Here is a 24,267-nt window from a genome sequence, read left to right on the forward strand (position 1 = left end):
CACAGGAAAGCAGGGTTTATTTAAGTCAGAAACCACCTCGCAGTGATCAAGAGTGGGAGCTCCAAGAGGCAGACCTCCCCACCCTGGAACTGAGAGAGGAAACAAAAAAACAGAACGCAGATAACGATCAGACAAGCCAGGGACAAAACCCAGGGAAAGCAGGGCCTGTCATCCTGCCTGGCCTGTCCGGCTTGCTCTGGACATGACAGCCACAGAAGGGTGGGATCTGTCTGCTCGGGGACTCAGAAGGGTGGGACCACCGCTCCCTGGCTGTTCTCATGACACAGCTGGAAGCTCCCAGGAGAGGGATAGGCGCTTCCGTCCTGCTGCAGGCCGCTCCTGGGGAGAGGCATGCAGTGGGCTCAGCACTCTCACCTTGCTGAAAGCCAGCATTCTGCACCCTCTCTGGAGGACGCCCCCTTTCCTCATTCCCACCGGGACCCCCTAACCGCCCACTAGCCCGTCCGTCACGCTGCGGAGCGGCCTGCAAGCAGCAGCCATGGCTCCCGATCAACCGTGATGGGGGCAGTGCCGTGGCGTAGCCGGCACAGCCGCCATCTGTGATGCTGGCATCCCGTATGGGCGCTGGCCAGTGTCCCAGCTGCTCCACTGCCCATCCAGCTCCCTGCTGACGGCCAAGTGCTGGACCCCTGCTACCCTCATGGGCGACCTGGAAGAAGCTCCGGGCTCCTGGCTTTGGCCTGGCGCTGGGGAGTGAACTGGCAGATGGACAGTCTCTGTGACTCCTTCAAATCAGTCAGTCAGTCAGCATTCAGGGAGACAGTCCTGGGCGTGGGATTTTATCAGGTAAGAGCCGAGCAGTGCGTCCATGCTCCCCAGGTGGCTGAGCGTGGGCGTTCTTCCACGAGCAGAGGGAGGACACATCCCGGGGCGCGGGCAGGACACTGTGGTTTGGAAAGCGCAGGCTGGACTTCCAGGAGCGGCATCAGATGACCTGGGTTTGAATCCTGCCACCTATCTGCTGGCTGACTGGGACATCTACACAAGGCCGGAGGGAGAAACCGATCTGGCGGGAAGAGCCTTCAGCAGGAGCCCAATCCGCAGTAGGTGCTCCCTGTGCACTTATTATCTATTATTTTTAAAGACGTATTCATTTATCTGAAAGTCAGACCCACAGAGAGAGCAAGCCAGAGAGATCTTCATCAGCTGGCTCACTCCCGAGGGTCGCAACAGGCAGGGTTGGGCCAGGCCAAAGCCAGGCGCTTCCTCCGGTCTCCCACGTGGCTGACAGGGCCCTAGCACTTGGCCACCTGCTGCTGCTTTCCCCGGGCCATCAGCAGGGAGCTGGACGGGAAGCGGAGCAGCCGGGGCAGAAACTGGCACCCGTGTAGGATGCCGGTGTCACAAGCAGTGGCTTTGTCCTCTACACCAGCACACAGGCCTCTGCGTTTATTATCCTGGAAAAGATAAACCTGTGAAGTGCACGGGGCAAACACAGCAGTGCTGCAGGTCAGGCTCTCGGGGGCACCTCCCTGAGCCCTGGCAGCCATTCTGCTAAGGGGCTCGTCACCCCGTCATCAGAGGACGACACTGGGGCGCAGGGATGGGGGTGCTTGTCCAAGGTCTCACTGGGGGCCGTGGGCGGGGCTCCCACACGTCTTTCCAGATTCCTCCTCAGCAGACGAACCACCCAGCCCCTCCTGGCAGGGTCACACGGAGCCTTCTCCAGTCCTTAGCAGCCATGCCCGCTTCTCAGGGGGCACACTCGGTCCAGGGCCTCAACTTCCCAATCACCCTTGCCACAGGCAGTGGCCTTGGGACCTGGTCACAGCCAACGAGATGTCCGTACCAGCATCAGGTGATACCTCCATGCGCCTATAAAGGAAAAGACTGTTGGAAAAGCAGTCGTGTACTGTGCACTGTGGTGTACTGGGCTAAGGCTCCGCCTGCAGTTCCGGTGTCCCATGAGATTGTAGGTTTGAGTCCCAGCTGCTCTACTTTCAATCCAGCTCTCTGCTGTGGCCTGGGGAAGCAGAAGATGGCTCAAATGCTCGGGCTCCTGCACACACGTGGGAGACCCGGAAGAAGCTCCTGGCTTCAGACTGGCCCAGCTCTGGCCATTGCGGGCATTTGGGGAGTGAATCAGTGGATGGAAGACCTCTCTGCCTCTCAGTTAAATAAAAATGGTTTAAAAAAATTGTTGGAAAGCAAACACTGGGGCACAGCGGGTTAAGCCACTGCCTACTTGAGGCCAGCACCCAAATCAGCGAGCTCCAGGCTCCTGGCTCCTGGCTCCGGCAGCTATGTGACACAAAGGACGGAAGGCTTCTCTTTCCCTCTCTGAAACTCTGCCTTTCAGATAAATAAATCTGTAAAGCAAAGTTCATTTGATAAAGGAAAAGAGGCGGCACGTTCCTCCTCTCTGCTGGTCGAACTCGGACAGCACGGCTGGAGCCCACGCGGTCATCCTGGGCCATGTGAGGCCCAGCTCGACAGCGACAGTCCCTCTCCTCGCCCTGAGTGACTCTGAGATGGCCTGGGGGCAGGGCACGGAGGGGAGGAGAGATGGGGAGGCTGGCCAGGTAACAGCTTCGGGCAGAACAAGAGACAACAAAGCCTCATTTCTGTTCAAACCTGGACGAGTGGCACCGCCTGTGGCTGCCCTGCCCAGCCAACCTGAAACAAGTGCTTGTCCAGAGCTCACCTCGGGCTCCGGTCGACAACCGCGCCTCCAGCGCAGGCACAGCAGAGGTTCCCAACTGCTAGGCAGCCTTTTTTTTTTTTTCTAAAGATTTATTTATTTGAAAGTCAGAGTACACAGAGAGAGGAGGGAGGGAGGGAGAGAGAGGTCTTCCATTCAAGGGTTCACTCCCCAATTGGCTGCAACGGCCAGAGCTGCACGGATCCAAAGCCAGGAGCTTCCTCTGAGTCTCCCACACGGGTGCAGGGGCCCAAGCACCTGGGCCATCTTCTACTGCTTTCCCAGGCCACAGCAGAGAGCTAGATCAGAAATGGAACAGCCGGGACTCGAACTAGCGCCCATATGGGATGCCGGCACTGCAGACCAGGGTGTTAACCTGCTGCGCCACAGCGCCGACCCCTTGTCCTACCGTTCTACACCAATCGCGGGGTCGACGGCCTCCAGACCTGAGACCTGCAAACCTGAGGGACTTCCCTCAGCCATCCCTCACCTGCTGCCCACACCCTCCCCGCAGTTCCCCCTCCTCTCTTCTCTTCCCAGGCTCAGCCCCTGCTCTGGGCTCTGATCCCTGATCCACACTATCTAAGGACCGATGTGACTTTCTTTTTATTTAAATTTTTTTGACAGGCAGAGTTAGAGAGAGACAGAGAGAAAGGTCTTCCTTCCATTGGTTCACCCCCCAAATGGGCCGCCGCTGCGGCCGGCGCACCGCGCTGACCCGAAGGCAGGAGCCAGGTGCTTCTCCTGGTCTCCCATGGGGTGCAGGGCCCAAGCACTTGGGCCATCCTCCACTGCACTCCCGGGCCACAGCAGAGGGCTGGCCTGGAAGAGGGGCAACCGGGACAGAATCCGGCGCCCCGACCGGGACAGAACCCGGTGTGCCGGCGCCGTAGGCAGAGGATTAGCCTAGTGAGCCGCGGCGCCGGACCTAAATATTTACTTTGAAACGCAGAGTTACAGAGGGAGAGAGGGACGGACAGACAGACAGAGCTTCCATCTGCTGGTTCACTCCCAAAATGGCAGCGTTAAGTGCTGTGCCAGGAGCTTCTTCCAGGTCTCCCACACGGGTGCAGGGGCCCAAGGACCTGGGCCATCCTCCGCTGCTTTCCCAGGCCACAGCAGAGAGCTGGATGGGAAGAGGAGCAGCCGGGGCTCGAACCCGCGCCCACACGGGCCCCGGCACTGCAGGCGAGGGCTTTCCCCGCTTCGCCTCAGCGCCAGCCCCTGTGCCTTCCCCTCCTGCAGGTCTCTCAACACCTCCGGCTCCGCCCACCCAAGCTGAACCCACGGCCACTCCCTTCTCGTTCCTCCCACACCCACGCGATCCTGCCCGACATCTGGACGCATCTGTGGCCACCTGCCCATCACACAACCCAGGCAGGAGGGAGCCCGGTCACCTCCTGACCACAATGCGGCCCCGCCCGCCGCCGACCGCCCCTCCATCGTCGCCCGGAAGTCTAGGAGGAGGTGGAACTCCCGCCCGGCTTCGCCCCGTCCCTCCTCTTCCCCTCGCTCCCTGTGCCCTGCGCGCCCCACCCGCACACCTCTCTCCCCCACTCGCAGCGCCATGTCGTCGCCCATGGCCGCGTCGGCTGCCGAAGGCCGGGCAAGCCTTGCTCTCTTAACAGCCAACACCGCTGCGTGCACCAAGAACCCCCAACCCGGGGTCTCAGTACCCGCATCTGAAAGGCTTCCTGGGGCAGGCGTGCGGATGAACACGGCCGAGGAGGCCAAAGCGAACGCGAAGCCGCTTCGAACCTTCCCGGCATTTTCCCTTCGGGCCTCGCGAAAGCAAAACACAGCAGAGCGCGCCTGCGCAGACGCCGCGCTGCGGCCGCGGGGTGGCGCTGTGCGCATGCGCCCGGGCGGCGCGGTCCTCCTTGGCCCCACCCACCCCGTCGCAGGCCGCTCTAGCCCGCTCTTCTCGCTGCTCCCCCAGGAGGCGGGCGCGCGGCGGGGGTCCCTCCAAGATGGCGGCGCAGAGGAGGAGCCTGCTGCAGAGTGTGAGGAACCAGCCGGCTCTCCGGGCTGGGGGTTGGCAGCCCCGGGGGGCTGTCGGGTGCAAGAGCGGCTCCCTGGCCGTGGCGAGGTGTGACCGCCGCCCTCCCCTGTCCCCCCGCCGGTCCCCGGTCGGCGCCTGTGGCGCGGGGGCACCCGAGGCGGGTTCGGCCCACGCGTGCGCGCTGCAGCCGCCGTGGGGGTCAGGGTCGCTGCGCGTGGAGGCCGCTGGCGCCTGCCGGGGGCCGGGGGTGGGTGCGTGCTCAGGCGGGAAGGAACGCCGCGAGCGGCGGCCGAGCCGGACGGGGGTGAGCCCACCGCGGGCCCGGCAGTTGTGAAATAATGATTAATAATAGCCGCAGCAGTGCGGAGCGTGCAGCGTGTTAGGACGCTGTGCTCACCGCTTTGCCTCCGGAGGTGGGCGCGGCAGTCATCCCTAGTGTACAGACGCGGACCGCGCGCAGCGAGGCGCTCACTTGCCCCGGGCCCCGCAGCTGGCGAGTGGCGGAGGCGGGATCACCGTCCGGCCCCCCGCAGCCGCTGGGCCCAACCTGGGGGGCGGTGCATTGGGGGCTGGCGGCTGGGTCCTGGTCCCGGCGCTCCCGCGCTGGCTTTGGGCCAACGTTTCCATGTCCTAAGGTGAGGGCTGGGGCTCACCCCTGCTCCCACTGTGGACCCTCCGCTGCACCCCTGCCCAGGGGCCGCCTCTGAGCAGCCGGCCAGGGTCTCGGTCACGGCTCTGTACTGGAATCGCCCGGGGAGGGGGGCGTGTCTGCCTCCTGTGTTGGGGTGTGCAGTACCCCGGAGAGGGACTTGTGACTCCAGGCCTTCCACCATCGAGTGTCCCCTGCCCAGTCCGTGTGTGCCGGGCCCTGGCTCCGTGTCTGTCAAGTGAGGAGTCCAGCGTTTGTGGCCAGGGTCAGCGCTAGGTGGAGGCTGGAGCCGTCCGCCCTCCTGTTGGCACAGGCTCTGCGTGGACTCTGGGTGCCGGTGTTGAGGTCGCTGGCTGCGCTCCCCACCTGTGGCCGCCCCCAGGCCCGCCTGTCTGGTCACACGGCCTGCCCCCTGCTCTGGAAGGAGGGAAAGGGCTGAGAAGCACCTGGGAAGGGCCCCCTGGACGTGGCTTTGGGGAGAGAGGCCAGGAAGCGCTGTGGTGCAGGCTGCGTGGCCTGCGTGGGTGGGGCAGCGTCCCTGCACCCGGGTGTGAGGAGCCCTGGTGATCGCGTTAGCCAGAGGCTGAGCTTTGCTGGCCCCGGAACGTCTCCTCAGGGTGGAGGAAGCGTCAGCCCCAAACAGCGTGTTGGTGCAAGGGAGGGATGGGAGGAGACTCCTGCCCCCACCCTGACCTGGAAATCCCCGGTCCAGGCAGGACGTGGCCGCTGACCCGGCCCCTGCTGCCCTCCATCTGGTGGGGGCATCTCGGACGCCTGCTGGTCTGGCCGCCCACCCCTTGTGTGCAGCCCAGCACGCGAGGAGTGCACACCGCCGGCACAGTGTGTAAGGCACTCTGTGTCCCTGTGCGCCTGCGTCAGGAGCCCGGGGCGGACAGCGGAAGGCTTCAGGGGCTTCCGGACACAGGGGTTTGCCAGGCCGAGGAGAGAACAGGCATTCCTGGACTCGTGTGTACAATGTGCCCTCGCGGGGCGGGGCGGTGGGGGTGGCGGCAGCTGTCCCAAGCCTGTGTGCCGTGGGGCTGCCTCATTCGACAGCGTCAGTGGGGGCTTGAGGAGGGGCTGGGGTTGGCTTGCAAGGGCGTGCAGTGTCGCCCTGCACTTTCAGCCCCCCCCCCCCCCCAGCACTGTGGTATCTTAGGGTTTGTAAAGAAGAGAACTTTTGAAGACAGCTTGATATGTTCGGAAGATCCTGGCCCCTTTAGCCCGATAAAACTGCATCCTACGTGGGCACCCCTGAGCCTGGGTTCCGCCCGACCGGGAGCATTCGCGGCGTGAACTCACTCCTGACACTTGTAGCCCAGCATGGGCCTGCCCCAGCCCTGAGGTCTGCCGTCCCCCCCAGGGTGCCTGTGCGCTCACCACGCAGCAGGCGCAGGGCAGGTGTGGGGGCACCGCCCTCGGGAAGCCTGGGTTCCGGTAGGGAAGCCGCAGTAAGCGGCAAATGTGGAGGAGTGCTCTGGGTTCCCTCTGGGGTTCGGGGACCTCTCCAGGCGGGACAGCTTGCTGTGGGAGAGCTGGGGCTAGAGGTGTGGGGTGCCAGGCCTGCCCTTGCAGGAGCCCCTGCACCGGGGAGGCAGTGCGGTCCAGGTCGGAGGGAGCCGGGCCGGCGGGCTGCGTGGGTTCCGCTCAGAGCCTGGCGTGGAGCTTCCGCCTGAAGTGATCTGACGAATGACCCCTGTGCAGCTGGAGGTGTGAGGAGGCCTGGACGTGCCGAGGGGCCCCCGAGTCAGCCAGGTGATGGCCGAGGGGTGGCGGCGTGTTGGGAGGAAGAAGAGGGCCTTGCTTGCGGATTGGGTGTGGAACAGGAGTCAAGGAGCCCGGGGTCCAGGTGTGACCCCAGAGCGGCCTTTGCCTGCCACGGCGGCAGCCCTGGAACAGAGCGGAGTGTCGGTTTGCCCACACTGCCGAGTAGGAAAGCAAATCAGTTTGGAGTCAGTTTTTTAAATCGAGGTCGTGGGTGCAAACGTTGTATTTGTTTCCAGCGTGTGTTAACTGTGGCCACTCACGTGACAACATCCGTGCAGACTTGCAGACTGTCCCTGACCATCACCTGGAGCCCTGAAACGCGCCGCCCGCCGTGGGGCCAGCTGCTGCCCGGCCGCGGCGGTCTCCACGGTGATGAGTGGCACAGAGAGCCTTTGACGGGGCCCCAGCAGGACGGTGGGCGCCCAGAGTGGGGCTGGCGGAGAAGTGGGTCATCGCGGGAGAGGGATGCGGCCGCCGATGAGTAGCGGCCTTGTGAGGCCTGTGGCGGGGGGACCTGCTGCGCCCCACCGGAGCCATCTTCCTGGGCCTCCTCCCCCTCCGAGCTTCCTCTCTGCTCTCAGGAATTCGCCGCTTTCACAGAAACACTCGGCCTTTTCATAGCGGTGTTTGCTATTCAGGCTGCGGCCTCAGCGGCCGTGCTTTGTGCACTCGTGCTGCCTCGGGCTCGGGGCCGAGTCTGCGTGGGGCCTTGGGCGCTCCTGTTTGAGACGAAGCTGGGCTGGAGCGAGTGTGCCGGGGCATCCCGTGCAGTACGGCTTGATGACCGTGGATGTATTTCATACCACAGTCGGGTCGAATTCAGGCCTTTGGAAACGCCGTACTTCCTGTCGAATTTCCCGTGAGCAGTGCCTCGCTACCCAGCCCTGCGCTGGCCGTGCTGTGGACGCCCACCCGGTTCACAGCTTCTGCAGGGCTCCTGCTCCGCGGGCTGCGGGTGGGCAGCCCTGGCATTTCGGGGGTGGGAGAAAGCGTGCATCAGTGTGCAGGGTGGAGGGGTGGCAGTCCGTGCGTAGAAGATACGTGACCTTTCCGGACACTGCTCAGAAATGCGGGGGAGGCGAGCAGGAGCCTTGGCCATCTGGTGGTTTCCTGGCACCGGCCGAGATACTGCGTGTGGAGAGCCCCTAGGGGAGACGCAAGGCGCTGGGAGAACGAGGTCTAGACTCCGCCCGCCGCGGCAGCGTGAGGGAGACTGGTCCCTGGGTAAAATCAGGGAGGACAGACACGCTGCCGCTCCCCAGGGGGAGCCTCCTGAGTTCTCCCGTCCCTTGCTGTTGAGTCAGGGTGGCGTCGCTCTGGGGGCCGTGCTCCTGGCAGAGCCTGCTGCCGAAGGAGTGCCCGCATGCGGGGAGGAGCTGTCACGGTCTAGCGTATGGCGTGCGGTGTCAACACTGCTGAGTGACGTGCACTGGGCTGTCTCCAGAGACGTGGAGGTGGGGACAGCAGTGGTCAGTGAGACAGGAGGCCACAGCCACAGGGCCCATGGTCAGGGCCGGCGCGTGGGGTGCCCAGTTGGACAGGAAGGGGCCCTAGGGCCTTGGGCGGTACTCCCAGAGCCTGAGGTGTGAGGTGGGGGGCGTGGGGGCAAGCCTGCGCCCTGGCTGCGCGTTCCCTAAGTAACTGCCCTGGGATCTGTCTATTGACCCAAACACTGTTTGCCAGTCAGTAACACAAATCTCTGAAGTATCACTAGCTTAACATTATGAAAGCCAGATTAAAAAAAGATAAAAGCACTTAACAGTGAGGAAGTATCCAGAAAGATCTTCAGAAGGCTCGTGGAAAATGCATATAATGCACAAAATACGCATAGATTTCAAAGCTTTTGCACCAAAATAAACTTACCTTTGTTTTTAAATCAGTTTCTTTGAAAGGCACAGTGACAGAGGAAGATGCAGACAGTCGAGCAAGTGCTTTGACCCACGGATCTGTCCCCCAGATGGCCACGTGGCTGGGGCTGGGCCAGGCTGAGGCCAGGAGCCTGGAGCTCCATCCTGGTCTCACAAGTGGGTGGCAGGGGCCCGAACACTTCGGCCATTTTCTGCTGCCTTCCCAGGCACATGAGAAGTGGAGCAGCCGGGACTCAGACCAGGGCTCCAAGGTGGACCACTGCCTTGCAGGTGGCGGCTCAACCCACAGCATCACAACGCCAGCCCCCAGACGCACCTTCTATTCGTTTTTCCGTGAACTTTTTGAAGTCCCCTGTGCTTGAGGAACAGGCACAGGTGCAGGTTCTCTTCCGTGGGAGACGGTTGTCCCGTGTCAGGCAGATGGGCTGTGGGGGTCAGTACAGCACCAGCCTGCTCCTGAGAGCGAGGGCCTGGCACCGACGCGCCGACACGGCGGGTTCCTCGGTCGCAGGTCCCAGCTGGTTTCCCTCTTATGTGTGCAAGATGGTTTTAAGCACTTTTTTTTTTTTTAAGATTTTATTTTATTTATTTGAGTTACAGAGAGAGAGAGAGAGATCCTCCATCTGCTGATTCTCTCTCCAAATGGCTACAACACCTTGGGGCTGAGCTGGGCTGACGCTAGGAGCCAGGGACTAATACCAGGGCCCCCGTGTGGGCGCAGGGGTCCTTGGGCCATCTGCCACTGTTTCCCAGGCGCATCAGCAGGGAGCTGGATCAGAAGTGGAGCAGCTGGGACTCAAACCAGCGCCCCTATGGGATGCCGGCTCTGCAGGCAGTGGGTTGGTTAGCTTGCTGCGCCACAACGCTGGCCCCAGTTTTAAGGGCTTTCAGTGTCTCCAGGTGTCAAGTGAGCCCACAAATTGTTGGGGGAGCGTTCATTTCTCACCGAAAAGTGTGGGATATTGGAAAGATTCAAGCCCCTGGAAGCCTGTGTGTCTGCCCAGAGGGAGTTTGGTAATGGCAGAGGCACTGGGATTGCAGCCTGGACCACAGCTTTGCATGGTGGGAGCGCACGTGGCCCTTCATGGGGGGCCGCGGGACGTTCCTGCCCGAGGAGATGACTCTGCTGAGGCTCAGCCTTGCGTGTGGCTCCGTCCCAGGGGGAGGAGACTGCGTGGGAGGTGTTTGCCAGGCTGGCTGGGCCCTTCGTGAGCCCCTCATGGTGGGGATGCCCTCGGACTTCATGTCAGGGACGATGGGCACCAAGTCCCGGCCTGGAAAATGAGTGAATACCCCGGCACCTTGCTCCGTACGTGGCCCAGAAGGCCCAGGATGGCCCTCACGCCAAGCACACGGGTGTGTGCGTGTGTGTGCATGTGTGAACCTGGCCTGGAACCACTTTCCCTGCACTCAAGGCCGAGGCCCATGGCCTTGACGCTTCCCTAAGCCTACCTCACTTTTTCCCACCTCAGAGCCGTGCTGTTCCCTCTGCCCCGACTGCTCCTTCCCCGAGAACGGCCACTGCCCACAGTCCCCTCCCCAGAGAGCTCCAGGCACGGCTCTGGCCTGCCGCCCTGATGCGTTTTCTCCGTAGCACACACCCTCCTTGCTGGCCTGTTTAAAGTCTCCGTCCAAGGTGGGGCTCAAGCAAGGCCCCTCCCTTTTCTCGCCAGGTGTCCCCTGGTGCCTAGACTAATGCCGCCGTGCTAGAAGCGCTTGGCAAGTGTTTGTGGAATGAATGTGTGTGTGTGTGTGTTAATTGAATACACTGTAACACAAGTGTCGCAGGTGGGCTGCAAAGACGTAGTTCATGTTAGAGACGGTTTCGGGATGAGACAGACGAGCTAGGAGTTCTGTTGTGTTGTGCAGCAACAGTCGCTGACTTTGACGTGCAGGCGTTAGCTCCTGAGTCCTCGGGAGCCGAGCGGAACGTCAGTTCCGTTGCAGGTCCATTCGCAGGTTCTGGTCGAGTCTTCTGTTCTAAGAGGCGTTCGCTTTTCAGACCTCGCGGGGAGGTGGTGTGCATACAAATACCCAAGTGAAAGTCCTGTGCGGAAGACGGAGTGCAGAGGCGTGCCATGGAGCTGGCTTGGCGCGTCGGCAGAGTGAAGGTGCCAGCTCTCCCCAGGTGGATGCAGGCGTGCGAGCCACTCCCCTCCAAGTCCCAAGACTTTCTCTGTAGCTGCAGAGGAGCTGCTGCTAAGATTTGTGTGGAAGGCACATGGAATAGCCGAGACAACTCTGACAAAGCAGAATAAAGTTAGAGGAGGCATCCCACTGGCTGGCTGAAGACTCCCTGGGAGCTGGAGTCAAAGCGTGTTGGCGGAGAGAGACAGCAGGTCAGCAGGACAGAGAAGATTCCAGACCCCCATGATGCAGGCAGTTAACTTTGTTGTTTAATGGAGAGCCTTGCTTTTTTTTTTTTTTTTTTTTTTTTGATGTTTATTTATTTTCATGTACTTCAAAGGCAGAGGGACAGAAGTTTTCCATCCACTGGTTTGCTTTCCAAATGGCTACAACAGCCAGGGCTGGGCTGGGCTGAAGCCAGGTGCCCAAATTCCATCCGGGCCTCCCACGTGGGTGCCGGGGCCCCCAGCACTGGGGCCGTTGTCTGCTGCCTCCCAGGTGCATCAGCAGGGAGCTGGGTCCGGAGCAGAGCTGCAGAGTGGGGATGCCAGCGTGCTGGGAGGCGGCCTGAGCCGTGCGCCACGGCACCTGCCCTGCTAGTTCAGCCTTGACAGGGAACTCCGCGGAGGGAGACCCGTCTTTCCTGCAAATGCTGTGGAGTGATTAGACATCTGCATGCAGAAGAAAACTCTACTAAACCCTCTACTTTATACAGAAACTAATTCAGAATATGGATCACAGATCTAAACGGGAAACGTCAAAGTACAGAACTTCGGCAGAGACCGGAGGTCTCCGGGACCTGGGCTGGGCGGGTGCTTGGCTGTGACCCCAGGGCTGAGCAGGGGAGGCTCCTGGACACAGTGTAACTGAAGCAGTGAAGGAAATGAAAACTTACAAACTTGAAAAACATGGGCAAATCCCACATCAGAGGAAGGGCTTCATCCAAACTATGTAAAGAACTCTTTGAACTGGGTGATTGAAACAAACAACCCATTTAAAAGTGGGCGGGCTTAGACCCTCCCCCAGGGAGGCGCAGGCGGTTCCCCAGCAGCCATGCAGCGCGCTGGAGTCAGAGCCACGTGGGGTGGGGTGCGCCGCTGTGCCCTGGGAAGCTCAGTGCCTCTGCGGGGAAGGGGCAGCGGCTCAGTGCCTCCGCGGGGAAGGGGCAGCGGCTCAGTGCCTCTGCGGGGAAGGGGCAGCGGCTCAGTGCCTCTGCGGGGAAGGGGCAGCGGCTCAGTGCCTCTGCGGGGAAGGGGCAGCGGCGGGCCGCGCTCATCCCTGGAGGGGATGCAGTGGGAAGACAGCCTGCGCGGAAGCCTTAGCACGCGGCCCAGCCGTCTCACTCGCGTGTCCGTTTGGGGACAGATGGAAAGTTACGTTCACACAGACCCTGCACGTGAACGTGTATAGCAGCTGTCTGCACCGTCACTAAGGACCCGAAGCAGCTCAGCTGTCCTCTGACTCCATCCGCACTGAGGGAAACGTCTCGTGTGTGGACACGCCCGCCGCTGCTGGGCCGGCGCAGAGCGCGCGTCCTGCGTCATTTCACTTGTGTCTGAAGGGACAGAGCCAGCGTGGGGGGGGGGGGGGAGAGCGGACCAGTGGCTGCCAGGACTTGGGGAGCAGCAGGACACTTTGGGGGTGCCGGGGCTGTTCTGGGGCTCATGGTGGCAGGAGTTACACAAATCTGTACATGTGCCGACGTTTGTAGAACTGCACACCCAAGAAAGTCTCACTGCGTGTTAATCTAGAAACCAGACAGACGCCCACGCCCTGCAGAAGCTGCTCAGGGTGCTGAGTGCGGAACTAAAGCAGATAAATGCGACAGGAACGCAGTTAGAGTGGGAATCCCTGCAGCTGCTCCTCGTCCGTGTGCAAGTAGCCGGAACACGAAGTTTGCACGGCTGATGCAGGAGCCTGTCAGAGCGCTGTCCCGTCCCTGCTGGACCCGCGCTGGCCCCTGTGCCGCCAGCAGGCACACCTCCTAGTTCAGGGAAGCCTTTTATTCAGGGTTTGACTGTTTTCCTTGAAGTTGAACTTCGATTCTCCTGGTTATTTCAGTTTACTCCTGTTCTTCACGGTGGCCCAGGATGTCCTCGGGAGCGGGACACAGCTCCCAGGGACGGAGGCCGGGTGGAAGACGGGCTTTCGTCAAGAGCCAGGGGTAGACCTGCACCCGGCCTCAGGGAGACCGGGAAGTCAGAGCCGTGCGTTTCTGCTGGGGCGGGGGCAGCGTGCGTGTGCTCATGTATGAAGCACTGCTGTGATTTCGCCGCTTGGCCTGGTTGGAGATCTGCCGGGGAGAATGGGAGTCTGGCAGCAGTAGCGGTACCCGAGGTGGCCATAGGCAGGAGGACTTCCTGAGCTGGAGTGTCCCTGGGAACGCGGAGAATTGCGACAGGAAGAAGAGGGAGGCGGGTGCTGGGCTCATTGCGTACCAAGGACCTGGGTTGGGTCCCAGCCCCCCTTCCAGTCCAGCTTCCTAATGTGCACCCTCGGAAGTCCTCGGGTCCCTGCCACCCACGTGGGAAGCCTGGCTGGAGCTCCCGCTCCTGGCCTCAGCCTGGCGCCGCCTCAGCGGTTGCAGGCATCTGGAGAGTGAAGCAGCGCAGGGAGAGCTCTCAGTCGCTCTGCCTTCCAACAACAGCAACACTGAAAAGAAAGGAAGTGGTCGTGCAGATTGCTCATTTAAGGAGGGGACAAGGAGGCATTCCTCACAGAAAGAATGGGGTGCGCAAGGGCGCAGGCGTTCCGTGTTGCTGGGCAGGATGTGACAGGGAGCGGGGGAGGACACGGTGCAGTGAGGAGCGGGAGCGGTGGAGGCCCCCGTGGCTGGACGAGTGAGGCTGGCTTGTGGGACGGCGCTGGGCCTCAAGCTGCCTGCGTGAGAATCGTAGCGGCAGCTCCTACAGGGCGGGTGTCCAGGGCCCCTCCCAGATCAGATGTACTGGGCGTGGGACCTGCACTGTGTACCTCTAACCAGTGTCTGGGGATTCCTCTGCTCTGCGCAGGAGTTAGGTGGCACAGCCCACTCCTGGGAGCCCTGGCCCGGGCTTTGCGCTGGGGAGCAGAGCCCTTGGACTGAGTTTGTGGACTGGCCGTAAGAACAGCAGACCCTCGTGCGGCTGTCTGTTCACACGCGCAGAACGGCTTTCCAGAAAGGAGTGGCGTCTCCGGGCCTGCGTTTCTGTTGGAGGAGAGAGAGGTGCGGTGGGGCCTGGTCTGGGCCGGGAGGTGTCGCCTCAGGATCTCCTGTGTCCCTCCCAGGAGCAGCAGCCCAGCTGGACAGACGACCTGCCACTCTGCCACCTCTCCGGGGTGGGCTCAGCCTCCAACCGCAGCTACTCCGCTGATGGCAAGGGCACCGAGATCCACCCGCCAGAGGACAACTGGCTCAAGTTCAGGTGTGTGTGCCGCATTGCCCTTCCGGGCCGGGCAGTCTGCAAGCTTGTCTCGCAGTTACCCCACACAGGGCTGGCCAGTGAGATGTGGCCCCTGGCAGGTGACTGCTGTCCCTCCCACCAGCTACAGTGGAAGGACGAGGGCACCCCATGAGATCGTAGCCAGAGTGAAAAGGTGGCCAAAGTGGGAGGCCCCAGGTGGGCACCTGAAGCCACGGCCCGTAGCTCTCATCTCCCCGACTCCTTTCCCAGGAGTGAGAACAACTGCTTCCTGTATGGCGTGTTCAACGGCTATGATGGCAACAGGGTGACCAACTTTGTGGCCCAGCGGCTGTCCGCGGAGCTCCTGCTGGGCCAGCTCAACGCCGAGCACACAGAGGCTGACGTGCGGCGCGTGCTGCTGCAGGTACCGGGGCCTGGGCTGGCGGGGCCCAGCTGCACTGGTCTCCTCCGCCAGAACTTGGGCCTTGCAACCATGAAATGTTGCCATGGTCGGTGTGAAGACCCCTGCAGAAGAGCTGCCCTGGGCGCGGCTCCCGGCAGCAAGGGTTCCCCCTCGATCTGGGGCCAGGCAAGGAGCAGCCGTGCTTCGGTGACTGGCAGGGCTGGCACTGCAGGCGGCCGTGCTGGAGAAGGGTTGGGATGTGAGGAGCGGTGGGAGCAGCTGGGGTCCCGTCCAGTGAGCCCTCTCCTTCCACGGCCGGTGCTCGGCCTCTGGGTTCTGCAAGCACGCGGGGCAGTCGGGAAGAGCCCTCCCCACCGCAGCCAGCTGTGGCCCCTGGGCCGGTCTGTGTCTCTGCCCGCTCCCTCCTGGCCTCTCCTGGGGGAAGTGCGCCTCCTGGCACGTTATTCTGGACAAGAATGGGGCTTCCTGATCCTGGAGAACAGCGGCCCCAGCCTTTTCCTGCCCCCCAGGGCTCTGTGCCAGTGAGTTCGGCAGCCCCACGTCGGGGGGAAGGGCTCAGGGACAGCAGGGTTGGAGAGGAAGGCTCTCGGAGGAGCTGCGTTGTCTAGCCTCCTCCAGCCGAGCTCACCTCTTCTGAAGGTGGGTGTCACTCCCCCTCTTCATGGAGGAACGACACTAAACCCTGCCTAGGCTTCATATCCGAGTCACGGCACCATTATGTCGCTCCCCCTCTTCGTGGAGGAGCGACACAGGACCCTGCGCTGTTCTTTCGTCTGCTCGGCCCTCCCCGGGTTTGCTGCTGGTTCTTCCCGGGTTGGCTACCGTCCCTTCCACCTCTGTGGAAGGGTGGTTCCCCCTAGCCACTTTCCCCACTTCCGCGGGGGAGCGGCACACCGCCGGCCGGCTCTCTCGGGGGCTGCACAGGTGTTCCTTCAGATAGATGTTCCTGGTGCATGTTGTCTCTCTTCCTTTATAGTCCTCTTCTGCCAATCCCATCTCTGCTACCCACACGCCGAGTACGCTGCTCTCCTCCAATCACGAGCAGGTCCTGCTGCTTATTGGTTGAACTGGAGGCAGCTGTGTAGAAGCTGTTTCCTCCTCTCCCAGCGCCATATTGTGGGAGAGCAGATGCATAGAATAAGTCTTAATTCCAGTAACTTAGTCTAGTCTGAGTTGCTCCCCACAGGTGGGGGACTGAGGCAGAGCTGTGCACACTGGCCGCCCCGGCTTCCCGCCCACACATCGGGCCCCTGCACCGTCTCCTGCCTCCAGTCCCTGTGCAGGGCCACGTGTGCAGCCCCAGGGAGGGGCTGACTGTCTCTGTCGGACGGTTCCAGGAAGCAGCAGGGGCCTTGCAGGGTGTGGAGCCCTCGTCACACGGATACCTGCACGGGGAGTTTGTTGCTGTCGGTGGGAGGCCTTTGAGCATCAGCTGACAGTGTGTTGAGCCGGCTGTCGCCCCTCCTCTGTCCCTCCAGGCCTTTGACGTGGTGGAGAGGAGCTTCCTGGAGTCCATCGACGACGCCTTGGCGGAGAAGGCGAGCCTGCAGTCCCAGCTGCCGGAGGTAACGTCCCAGCCCGCACGTGGCGGGAGCGAGGACCTGCCTGTGTCACTGCCAAGCGTGACACAAAGGGCTGAGCAGCCCAAGTTCCGGAAGGGGTCTCTGCTGGGGCTCTGGCAGGGGGGGCGCTTTGCCCTCCTGGGCAGCCTCACGGTGGGGCTCACTGTAGGGTGGTCAGCGACACGCGGGAGGCGAGGCCTTTCCAGGTTCTGTGGCCTGCGTGGGTCCACAGCCCGGTCAGCCAGCAGTGCTTCCTCCTGCTTTCCTGGAGAGGCTGACCGGGGCTTGCGCACAGGTCTCTGTCCTGTCTGTGCCCGGAGCCCTCACGTCCGGGCACTGGGCAGGCTCGGAGGGGCAGGCCGAGGCCCAGTCCTGCTCTGACCTCTGACGGCGGCCTGCAGGGTGTCCCCCAGCACCAGTTGCCATCTCAGTATCAGAAGATCCTGGAGAGACTCAAGGCCCTGGAGAAGGAGATCTCGGGAGGAGCCATGGCCGTCGTGGCCGTTCTTCTCAGCAGCAAGCTCTACGTGGCCAACGTCGGTGAGCTGCCGGGAGAGCGGGGCGTCCGGGCGTGCGGCGTGTCTCCTCGTTTCCCCAGCACAGTCCTGGTGATGGCTTCCCTCTCGCCCCGCTCTGCGTAAGATGTCATTACGGGGGCTGGCGCTGTGGCGCAGTGGGCTAAGGAAGCTCCTGGCTCCTGGCTCCGGATCAGCTCGGCTCTAGCCGATGCGGCCATCTGGGGAGTGAACCAGTGCATAGAACACCTCTCTCTCTCTCTCTCTCTCTCTGTCTCTACTTCTCCCTGTAACTCTGTCTTTCAAATAAATAAAAACAAATCGTTTAGAAAAATGTCATTATGGCAAAAATCCCAAGGTAGGAGAAGTAGATGAGAAGCAGTTAGTGAAGCCCACGTCCACTCCCACGGCTGTCGTCTTGCGACCGGTCTCCCTGCCAGGCACAAGCTCCATCAAGTCATGTCGGCTGTAACCTCCAATGTGTGGTGGTGTTTTTTTTGTTTTTTTTTTTTTTTTTTTTTTTTTTTGTTTTGTTTTGTTTTTAACTTTATTTAAGGTATACAGATTTCGTACATCTCATATACAGGTTTAGGAACACAGTGGTGCTTCCCACCCCACCCTCCCGCCCGCCCACGCTCCCACACTTCCTCCCCACTCTTCTGTTCCCACTCTTGACTTCTACAAAGATCTTCATATTCGTAAGAGTGACACTGCACTGAGTTCAGCAAACAGCATGAAGGGAAAACACTGCTCCCCGACAGGCACGACAAAGGCTGGAACAGTCATCGAATCTCAGAATGTCAGTTCACTCCTATACCTTACATTTTAGGCACTCTTAGCTACCACCGTCAGGGAAAACATACGGCATTTGTCTTTTCAGGACTGGCGCATCTTACTAAGTATAAGTTTCCACTTGCATTCATTTTGTTGTAAAAGACAGGGTTTCGTTTTTTTTAACCACTGAGTAAAATTCCATAGTGCGCATATACCATGATTTATTTTTTTTAAAAACAATTCAATCTTTTTTTAAATTTATTTATATGAAAGGAAGAGTTACAGAGAGGCAGAGGCAGAGAGAGGTTTTCCATCTGCTAGTTCATTCCCCAAATGGCTGCAATGGCTGGAGCCGGGCTGATCAAGAGCCAGGAGCGTCTTCCAGGTCTCCCATGCAGGTGCAGCAGCCAAAGCACTTGGGCCATCTCCCAGTGCTTTCCAGGCCACAGCAGAGAGCTGGATCGGAAGTGGAGCAGCCGGGACGCGAACTGGCGCCCATATGGGATGCCAGCACTGCAGGTGGCAGCTTTACCAGCTATGCCACAGTGCCAGCCCCTACCATAATTTCTTTATCTAGTGGTCAGTTGATAGACATCTGGGTTGATTCCATTTCTTAGCTATTGTGAGTTGAGCTACAGTGTCCAGTGTGTTTCTTGAAAGGTTTCTTTAAAATCCAAATCCTGCGATCGCACTGAAAGTTTAGCCCGGTTCCCGACTGGCGGCTCGCCCCGGCGGCCCGAGCCTGATCCGCTGCTTTCGAGTGGTTCTGGCCGCGAGACGCCGCCTCTGCTCTCTGTCTCCACCGCGTCCTCTTCCCCCCCGCCTGGTCTTTGCTCAGCTGCTCAGCTTCCTCCGCAGGTACGAACCGCGCGCTGCTGTGCCAGTCTACGGTGGACGGGCTGCAGGTGACGCAGCTGAACGTGGACCACACCACGGGGAACGAGGACGAGCTCTTCCGCCTCTCGCAGCTGGGTGAGCGGCCCTGCGGGGCTCGGCCGGCCTCCCTGCCTGTGCGTGCGTGTGCGTGTCTCGTGCAGCCGGCGGGGACCCCAGCCCTGCATCTGTGGGTTGCTCTGAGCTGTGTAATGAGGATGTTGGAACCCCCCGCCTCAGCGTGCTGTGTGCATCGCGAGTTCATCCGTGTAGAATGCTGCTCTGAGTGCCTGGCGCTCAGCGACCGGTGGGGACTGAGCCGCCAGATGCATCCTGGGATTCCGGCAGTGGTTGTGGTCACCCCCTACCTCCTCAGTGAGCCGCCGGTGGCCGTGGGGCGGACACGGGGGCCAAGGCGCACAGGGTGTGCTGGGTGTTGCCGGAGCTGGCGGAGGAGGGGCCTGAGCAAGCTGTGTCCTCACGGGGATGGGACTGCGAACCCTCAGGGCATTGGGGCAGCTGCCGTCCTCTCCACCTCCGTCCACTGGGCCCCTGCCCCCTTTTGCTCTTCATGAATGAGGAGTGGGATGGTTGCCTTGTTCTCCCTCTGGTAGGCTTGGACGCAGCAAAGATCAAGCAGGTGGGCATCATCTGTGGGCAGGAGAGCACCAGGCGCATCGGGGACTACAAGGTCAAATACGGCTACACGGACATTGACCTGCTCAGGTAGGCAGCCTGCCCGGCTGTGTCCTGTTCGTCTGTGAGACCAGAGGGCTGGCGGCCGAGTAGGGGTTAGACTCCAGTGACGGAGGTGAGTTGAAGTGAAAGGGGGGTGTGCAGTGGCCAGGGATCGAGTTGAGCTGGGCTCAAGCCAATGGCAGCAGCTGGTGCCACAGAGCCCAGCAGGAGAAACTGAAGTCAGCAGGAGGTACCTGGCTTGGCCAGGGACACACAGACCAAAGGCTTGGCCGGTGCTGCCCACGGCAGGCGCAGGGGCGTGACCAAGGGCACTGCCTTCACCCGGGGTCTCAGGGCAGCACAGTGGGCACTAGGTAGTGTGAACCCTGACTGGGCAGAGCCTGGCACAACCCTTTGTGCACATGCTGCTCACGCTGGGAGGCGGTACCCTCCTCATCACAGCGCATTTCCTACGAGGAAACTGAGGCATGGGGCTGTCGGGTGCTGCCCCAGTTATAGGGTCAGTGATGGGCTGGATAGGACTGGGATCCAGGCAACCTGGACTGGGGATGTGTCTTCACGCAGGGACTCACCTGTGTGTGAAACAGGAGCGGGGGAGGTGTGTGTGTGCACCTGTGTGATGCACCTGTGTGATGCCAGTTACAGCAGCTAATGCTGCCTGGCCTCGAACTGTGAGAACAGATTACCTCCCACCCCTCCGAGATCCAGGTATTTCAGTTTGGAAACTGTCCTGAACTTGTAGGTTTCTGTGTGCTTACTGAAAGTAGGGTGCAGATAGCGCCTGGGCTGTGAGCGGTGGGCGTTAGCCTTCCTCCTACCCCAGGCTTGCTCCCACCCGGCCCAGGCTGCTGGCTGCCCGTGCATCCTGTTCCCAGATGTCTGTGCAGGTGTGCATCCACACGTGTCCGTGTGTGCATAGCGTGGGGCTGGGATTGGGTGTGCCCGTCAGAACACCCGCTGGCAGCGCGGCCTGCCTTGCCCAGGTTGCTGGGCCTTGTTCTTCTGTGCTTTACCAACCACTCTACTGGGGTCTGACTGCCAGACAAAAGCTGCCCGCTCAGTGTGCGCAGCTTGAGACGCCTGGAGCGGGGTCCTGTGCCCTCAGTGTGCACAGAGACGCCTGGAACGGGGTCCTGTTGGTGTGAGTGCCGCCCACCTTCCAGTCCTGCACGCATGTGGGCACCTCTGCCGTCTGGCTGACGCCCTTCAGTGCATTCCTCCTGCGTTCGGGCCCTCGGCTGGCTTGGACAGCTAATTTGTAGCACCCAAGGGACAGTGGAGGAGAAGGCTTTTAGGAGATGCCCCTCCCCTTGCCTGCATGTCCCGCACCCTGCCGCGGGCGGCCTCTGGACAGGAGATGTACATCAGGGTCAGGGTGGGCGTTGACCTTGGCTGTGTGGACCCTTGTGCCGCCAGCCCTTCTGCCTCAGAGCCGCCCTCAAGACAGGCCTGCTCTGGTGTCCCTTCCTCTTTCTCTCCTTGCCCAGTCGTGTGTTCCCTACTTGACGTCCTAAGCTCGTGACAAACCCAGCCGTCAGCGCGTCCCTGGGGACTGTTCCACACGCAGCCCTCCCCTCCCTTCCCTCCCCATAGTGCTGCCAAGTCCAGACCCATCATCGCGGAGCCAGAAATCCACGGTGCCCAGCCACTGGACGGGGTGACCGGCTTCCTGGTGCTGATGTCCGAGGGGCTGTACAAGGCCCTGGAGGCAGCCCATGGGCCTGGGCAGGCCAACCAGGTGAGCTGGGCCAGCTGAGGGATGTCGCGGAGCAGGGTCAGCTGGCCGGTGGGTGGATGGACCGTCACCAGCGCCCTAGATACACCCCTCACACACAGGCTTTGCTTGAAGCGGCATCCATTTCCAGGGCCCAGTGAGGCCTGAAGGGAGGAAGCGGGCACTGCCCTGGGCAGAGGAGGGGAGCCCAGCCTGGGGTGTGGCTACTGCTCCGAGGCTGCTGGGGGTCCAGGCCCTGGCACCCAGAGATCTGTCCGGTCCCGCTGCACCTCGTCTCTGGACGGGGATGCATAGCACACAGGTCCCAGCCTCAGTGTGGGCTCTTTCACTTTCCCACACCTTGGAGTGTGCACGCGGCTGTCACCAGCGTGTGACCGAGAGACATGTGGAGGGCCGTGTTGAAGGGAAGCCATCTTCACCGGACTCTGGCTTGGCTGCGGTCACAGAGACGAGTTCAGGGTGTGTCCCTCCATCTGTCTGTGGTTCCGGGGTCACTCGGCGGGAGGCACCCTGCCTGCCTAACTCCTGACCCCTGCTGTCAAGGTTCTTCTCCCCTCTCATCAGCGCCCAACAGGGGCAGTGTCGCCCAGCCGTGCGGAGCAGGGAGCCTGGGCTGGTTAGTGACGGCGCTGAGTGCCGGGACAGGGCCAGGCCTGCCGTGCCTGCCACCGCCCTCTTCCCCCAGAGACCTGCAGTCTGTCAGGGACAGCATTCTGTGTCTGTGCTGTTGATCTTTTCTGCTTTCCTTTTCTGCTTTGGTCTTCACAGTGTAAGTATTCAGTGGCTTCTACTAGGTTCTAGAATATTCTGGACAGTGGGTTTTGCCCAGGGCAGAGGCCCCGTCTTCGTTTTGTGTCCCCAGTTCCTGACGTGTGCCTTGCCTGTCATAGCCCACAACAGGTGTGTTGCAGGAAGGAGCACTTGACCGTGACCGGGAGCTGGGCTTCAGCAGCCTTCAGAGTGCTCTTGTCGCAGGTTGTTGCGTCACCTCCCTCGCGGTGGCCCGGGAGGTGCAGCGTGGCGCTTTCCAGAGGTGTGGACGCAGCAGGCACAGGCTGCGAGGTCACACGCCTTTCCTGATCAGAAGGTTCCAGAAGGATTATCCTGAATACCTTGAAAAGCTCAGGTTGCAGACTTGGCTGTCAGGCAGTTCCCGCGTCCGCCGGCCTGAGGTCCCTGAGTGTGCTGTCAGGGCCAGGGTCCCTGGGCGCCCGCCCTCACCAGGCCCCACCCCGCCCCCAGGAGATTGCTGCCATGATTGACACTGAGTTCGCCAAGCAGACCTCCCTGGACGCAGTGGCCCAGGCCGTGGTGGACAGGGTGAAGCGCATCCACAGTGACACCTTCGCCAGCGGCGGGGAGCGTGCCAAGTTCTGCCCCCGGCACGAGGACATGACCCTGCTGGTGAGGAACTTTGGTTACCCACTGGGTGAACTGAGCCAGCCCACGCCGACCCCGGCCCCAGGTACGTGTGTCCTGACGACGCTGTCCAGGGCAGCTGACAGTGGCTTCCTCTGGCATGCAAGCCCGGCTTTGAGTGGTTCTGACCCAGGCTGTCTGGCTGTAAAAGAGATGATAAGCACCACCTACCCTGAGCTCCGGAACGCCTGGGGCTCCCGTGCACCAGTGTAGAGCCACAGGGCCCCGTATCTGAGGACCCGGCTACTGCTGTTGCAGTCCCACCGTGTGCCTCACTCTACCGCACCAGCGCCCCTTGCCCTGCTTAGTGACCTTGAAGACAGAGGCGAGGGAGCTGAGGATGGGGAAGGGAGAGCTGCGGACAGGGCTCGGCCTGAGGACCCGTGGACGGGCCTCACGCTGGCTCCCTGGGGTTTCCAGCTTCCCATCGGGCGGGTCAGGAGAGGGGTGATGCTTCCCCGTGCCCTCTGCGAGCCGCCCAGTGCTCAGACCGTTTGTGCCTGAGGCCTGCGTTCTTTTTTTCCTTTTTTTTTTTTTTAGATTGATTTATTTGAAAGCCAGTTACAAAGAGAGAGGGAAGGACAGAGAGGTCTTCTGTCCACTGGTTTACTGCACAGATCGCCACAACGGCCAGGGCTGGGACTGGCTCAAGCCCGGAGCCTGGACCTCCTGCAGCTCCCCCGTGGGCAGCAGGGGTCCGAGTACTTGGGTTGCCTGCTGCAGCTTTCCCAGGGAGTTAGCCAGGGAGCTGGCTCGGCAGTAGCCGGGACTCGACCCAGCGCTTGCAGGACGCCGGCGTCAGGCGATGGCTCAGCTCACTGTGCCACGACCCAGGCCTCCTCCCTCTTTTTACAAACAAGCAAACCTCAGCGCTCAGGCGCCCGCGACGGCGCTGTTCCCCCGTGGGCTCCAGGGTTCCTGACGTGTCTCGGCTCGTTACTGCAGCCGTGTTTTTACTGGGTCAGCCTCACGAGGGAGCAAACGGATCTTCAGGATCCAAGCGCCCCGGGGAGCGGGCAGTAACCCTTTCCTCATCGCGGCGCGGCCCCGGGCTCTGTCGCTCCTCTCAGCCAGCGGGCTCTCCTGCCGAAGGGAGGTGCCACCCAGCCTGGGGGAGTCCCTGCCCAGCGGGCCCCCCAGCCCTGAGCTGCCCTGCGGGCCCGGGCAGCCGGGCGCTCCCCAGCCCCGCTGCCCAGTGTCCATCCCGCCCCAGTGGCCCACGCGCTCCTTCTCGCAGCTGCAGGCGGCCGCGTGTACCCAGTGTCCGTGCCTTACTCCAGCGCCCAGAGCACCAGCAAGACCAGCGTGACCCTCTCCCTGGTCATGCCCTCCCAGGGCCAGATGGTCAACGGGGCCCACAGTGCTTCCACTCTGGACGAGGCCACGCCCACACTCACCAAGTAAGCCCTCACTACTCCCTGCGCTCGGGTCCCGGGGCTGGACAGAAATGCCCTGGCATCCCCCAGGCCCCTCCTGGGTCAGGCAGGAAGAGCTGAGGCTCCCAGGCTGGGGAAGAGGTTTGGGTCTGGGGAGCCAAAGGTGGCTGGGGGGCGGGGCAGGGTCTCCTGACCACCGACACTGACCGTCTGCTAGTCCTGTCGGCCTCTGGGGGCCGGCGTAGGCCTGTGCCTCTGTGTCCCGTCTGCAGTGGCCAGCAATGTGGCTTCCCCATGCACCCGTGTGTGGGGGCCGGCGTAGGCCTGTGCCAGCAACACAAAGGTGGCGGCTGAGGCCAGAACAGCCAGGTTTAGCTTTGAGCGAGCTCCCTGGATTCCGGCGGCTGTCGTGGCGCCCATAGACCTGCCCTA

General features: G+C 61.7%; 1 protein-coding gene and 1 long non-coding RNA gene across 4 annotated transcripts in view; one reads left to right on the plus strand and one right to left on the minus strand.

The window, feature by feature from the left end:
- On the minus strand, positions 1 to 4,479 carry LOC108176676 (uncharacterized). The gene is made up of 2 exons (XR_001793394.4): positions 4,339 to 4,479; positions 1 to 1,836 (listed from the first exon to the last, which is right to left on the minus strand). It is a non-coding gene; the product is annotated as an uncharacterized LOC108176676 (long non-coding RNA).
- Positions 4,210 to 24,267, plus strand: part of TAB1 (TGF-beta activated kinase 1 (MAP3K7) binding protein 1) — a 24,543-nt gene continuing 4,485 nt past the window's right edge. The window contains exons 1-10 of one of the 3 annotated variants that reach the window (XM_008257017.5): positions 4,210 to 4,751; positions 14,343 to 14,479; positions 14,729 to 14,882; positions 16,361 to 16,447; positions 16,846 to 16,984; positions 18,592 to 18,705; positions 19,221 to 19,332; positions 20,899 to 21,043; positions 22,283 to 22,505; positions 23,697 to 23,859. In XM_008257017.5, coding sequence (XP_008255239.2) covers positions 4,230 to 4,751; positions 14,343 to 14,479; positions 14,729 to 14,882; positions 16,361 to 16,447; positions 16,846 to 16,984; positions 18,592 to 18,705; positions 19,221 to 19,332; positions 20,899 to 21,043; positions 22,283 to 22,505; positions 23,697 to 23,859 — 1,796 coding nt within the window. In that variant the 5' untranslated portion in view covers positions 4,210 to 4,229. The remainder of the gene's footprint in view (positions 4,752 to 14,342; positions 14,480 to 14,728; positions 14,883 to 16,360; positions 16,448 to 16,845; positions 16,985 to 18,591; positions 18,706 to 19,220; positions 19,333 to 20,898; positions 21,044 to 22,282; positions 22,506 to 23,696; positions 23,860 to 24,267) is intronic. The other 2 variants (XM_002711387.6, XM_089307650.1) reach the window with 2 other exon arrangements.

The sequence above is a fragment of the Oryctolagus cuniculus genome, chromosome 11 (assembly GCF_051225735.1).
Source record: "Oryctolagus cuniculus isolate XC-2025 breed Fujian yellow rabbit chromosome 11, ASM5122573v1, whole genome shotgun sequence".
NCBI lineage: Eukaryota > Metazoa > Chordata > Mammalia > Lagomorpha > Leporidae > Oryctolagus > Oryctolagus cuniculus.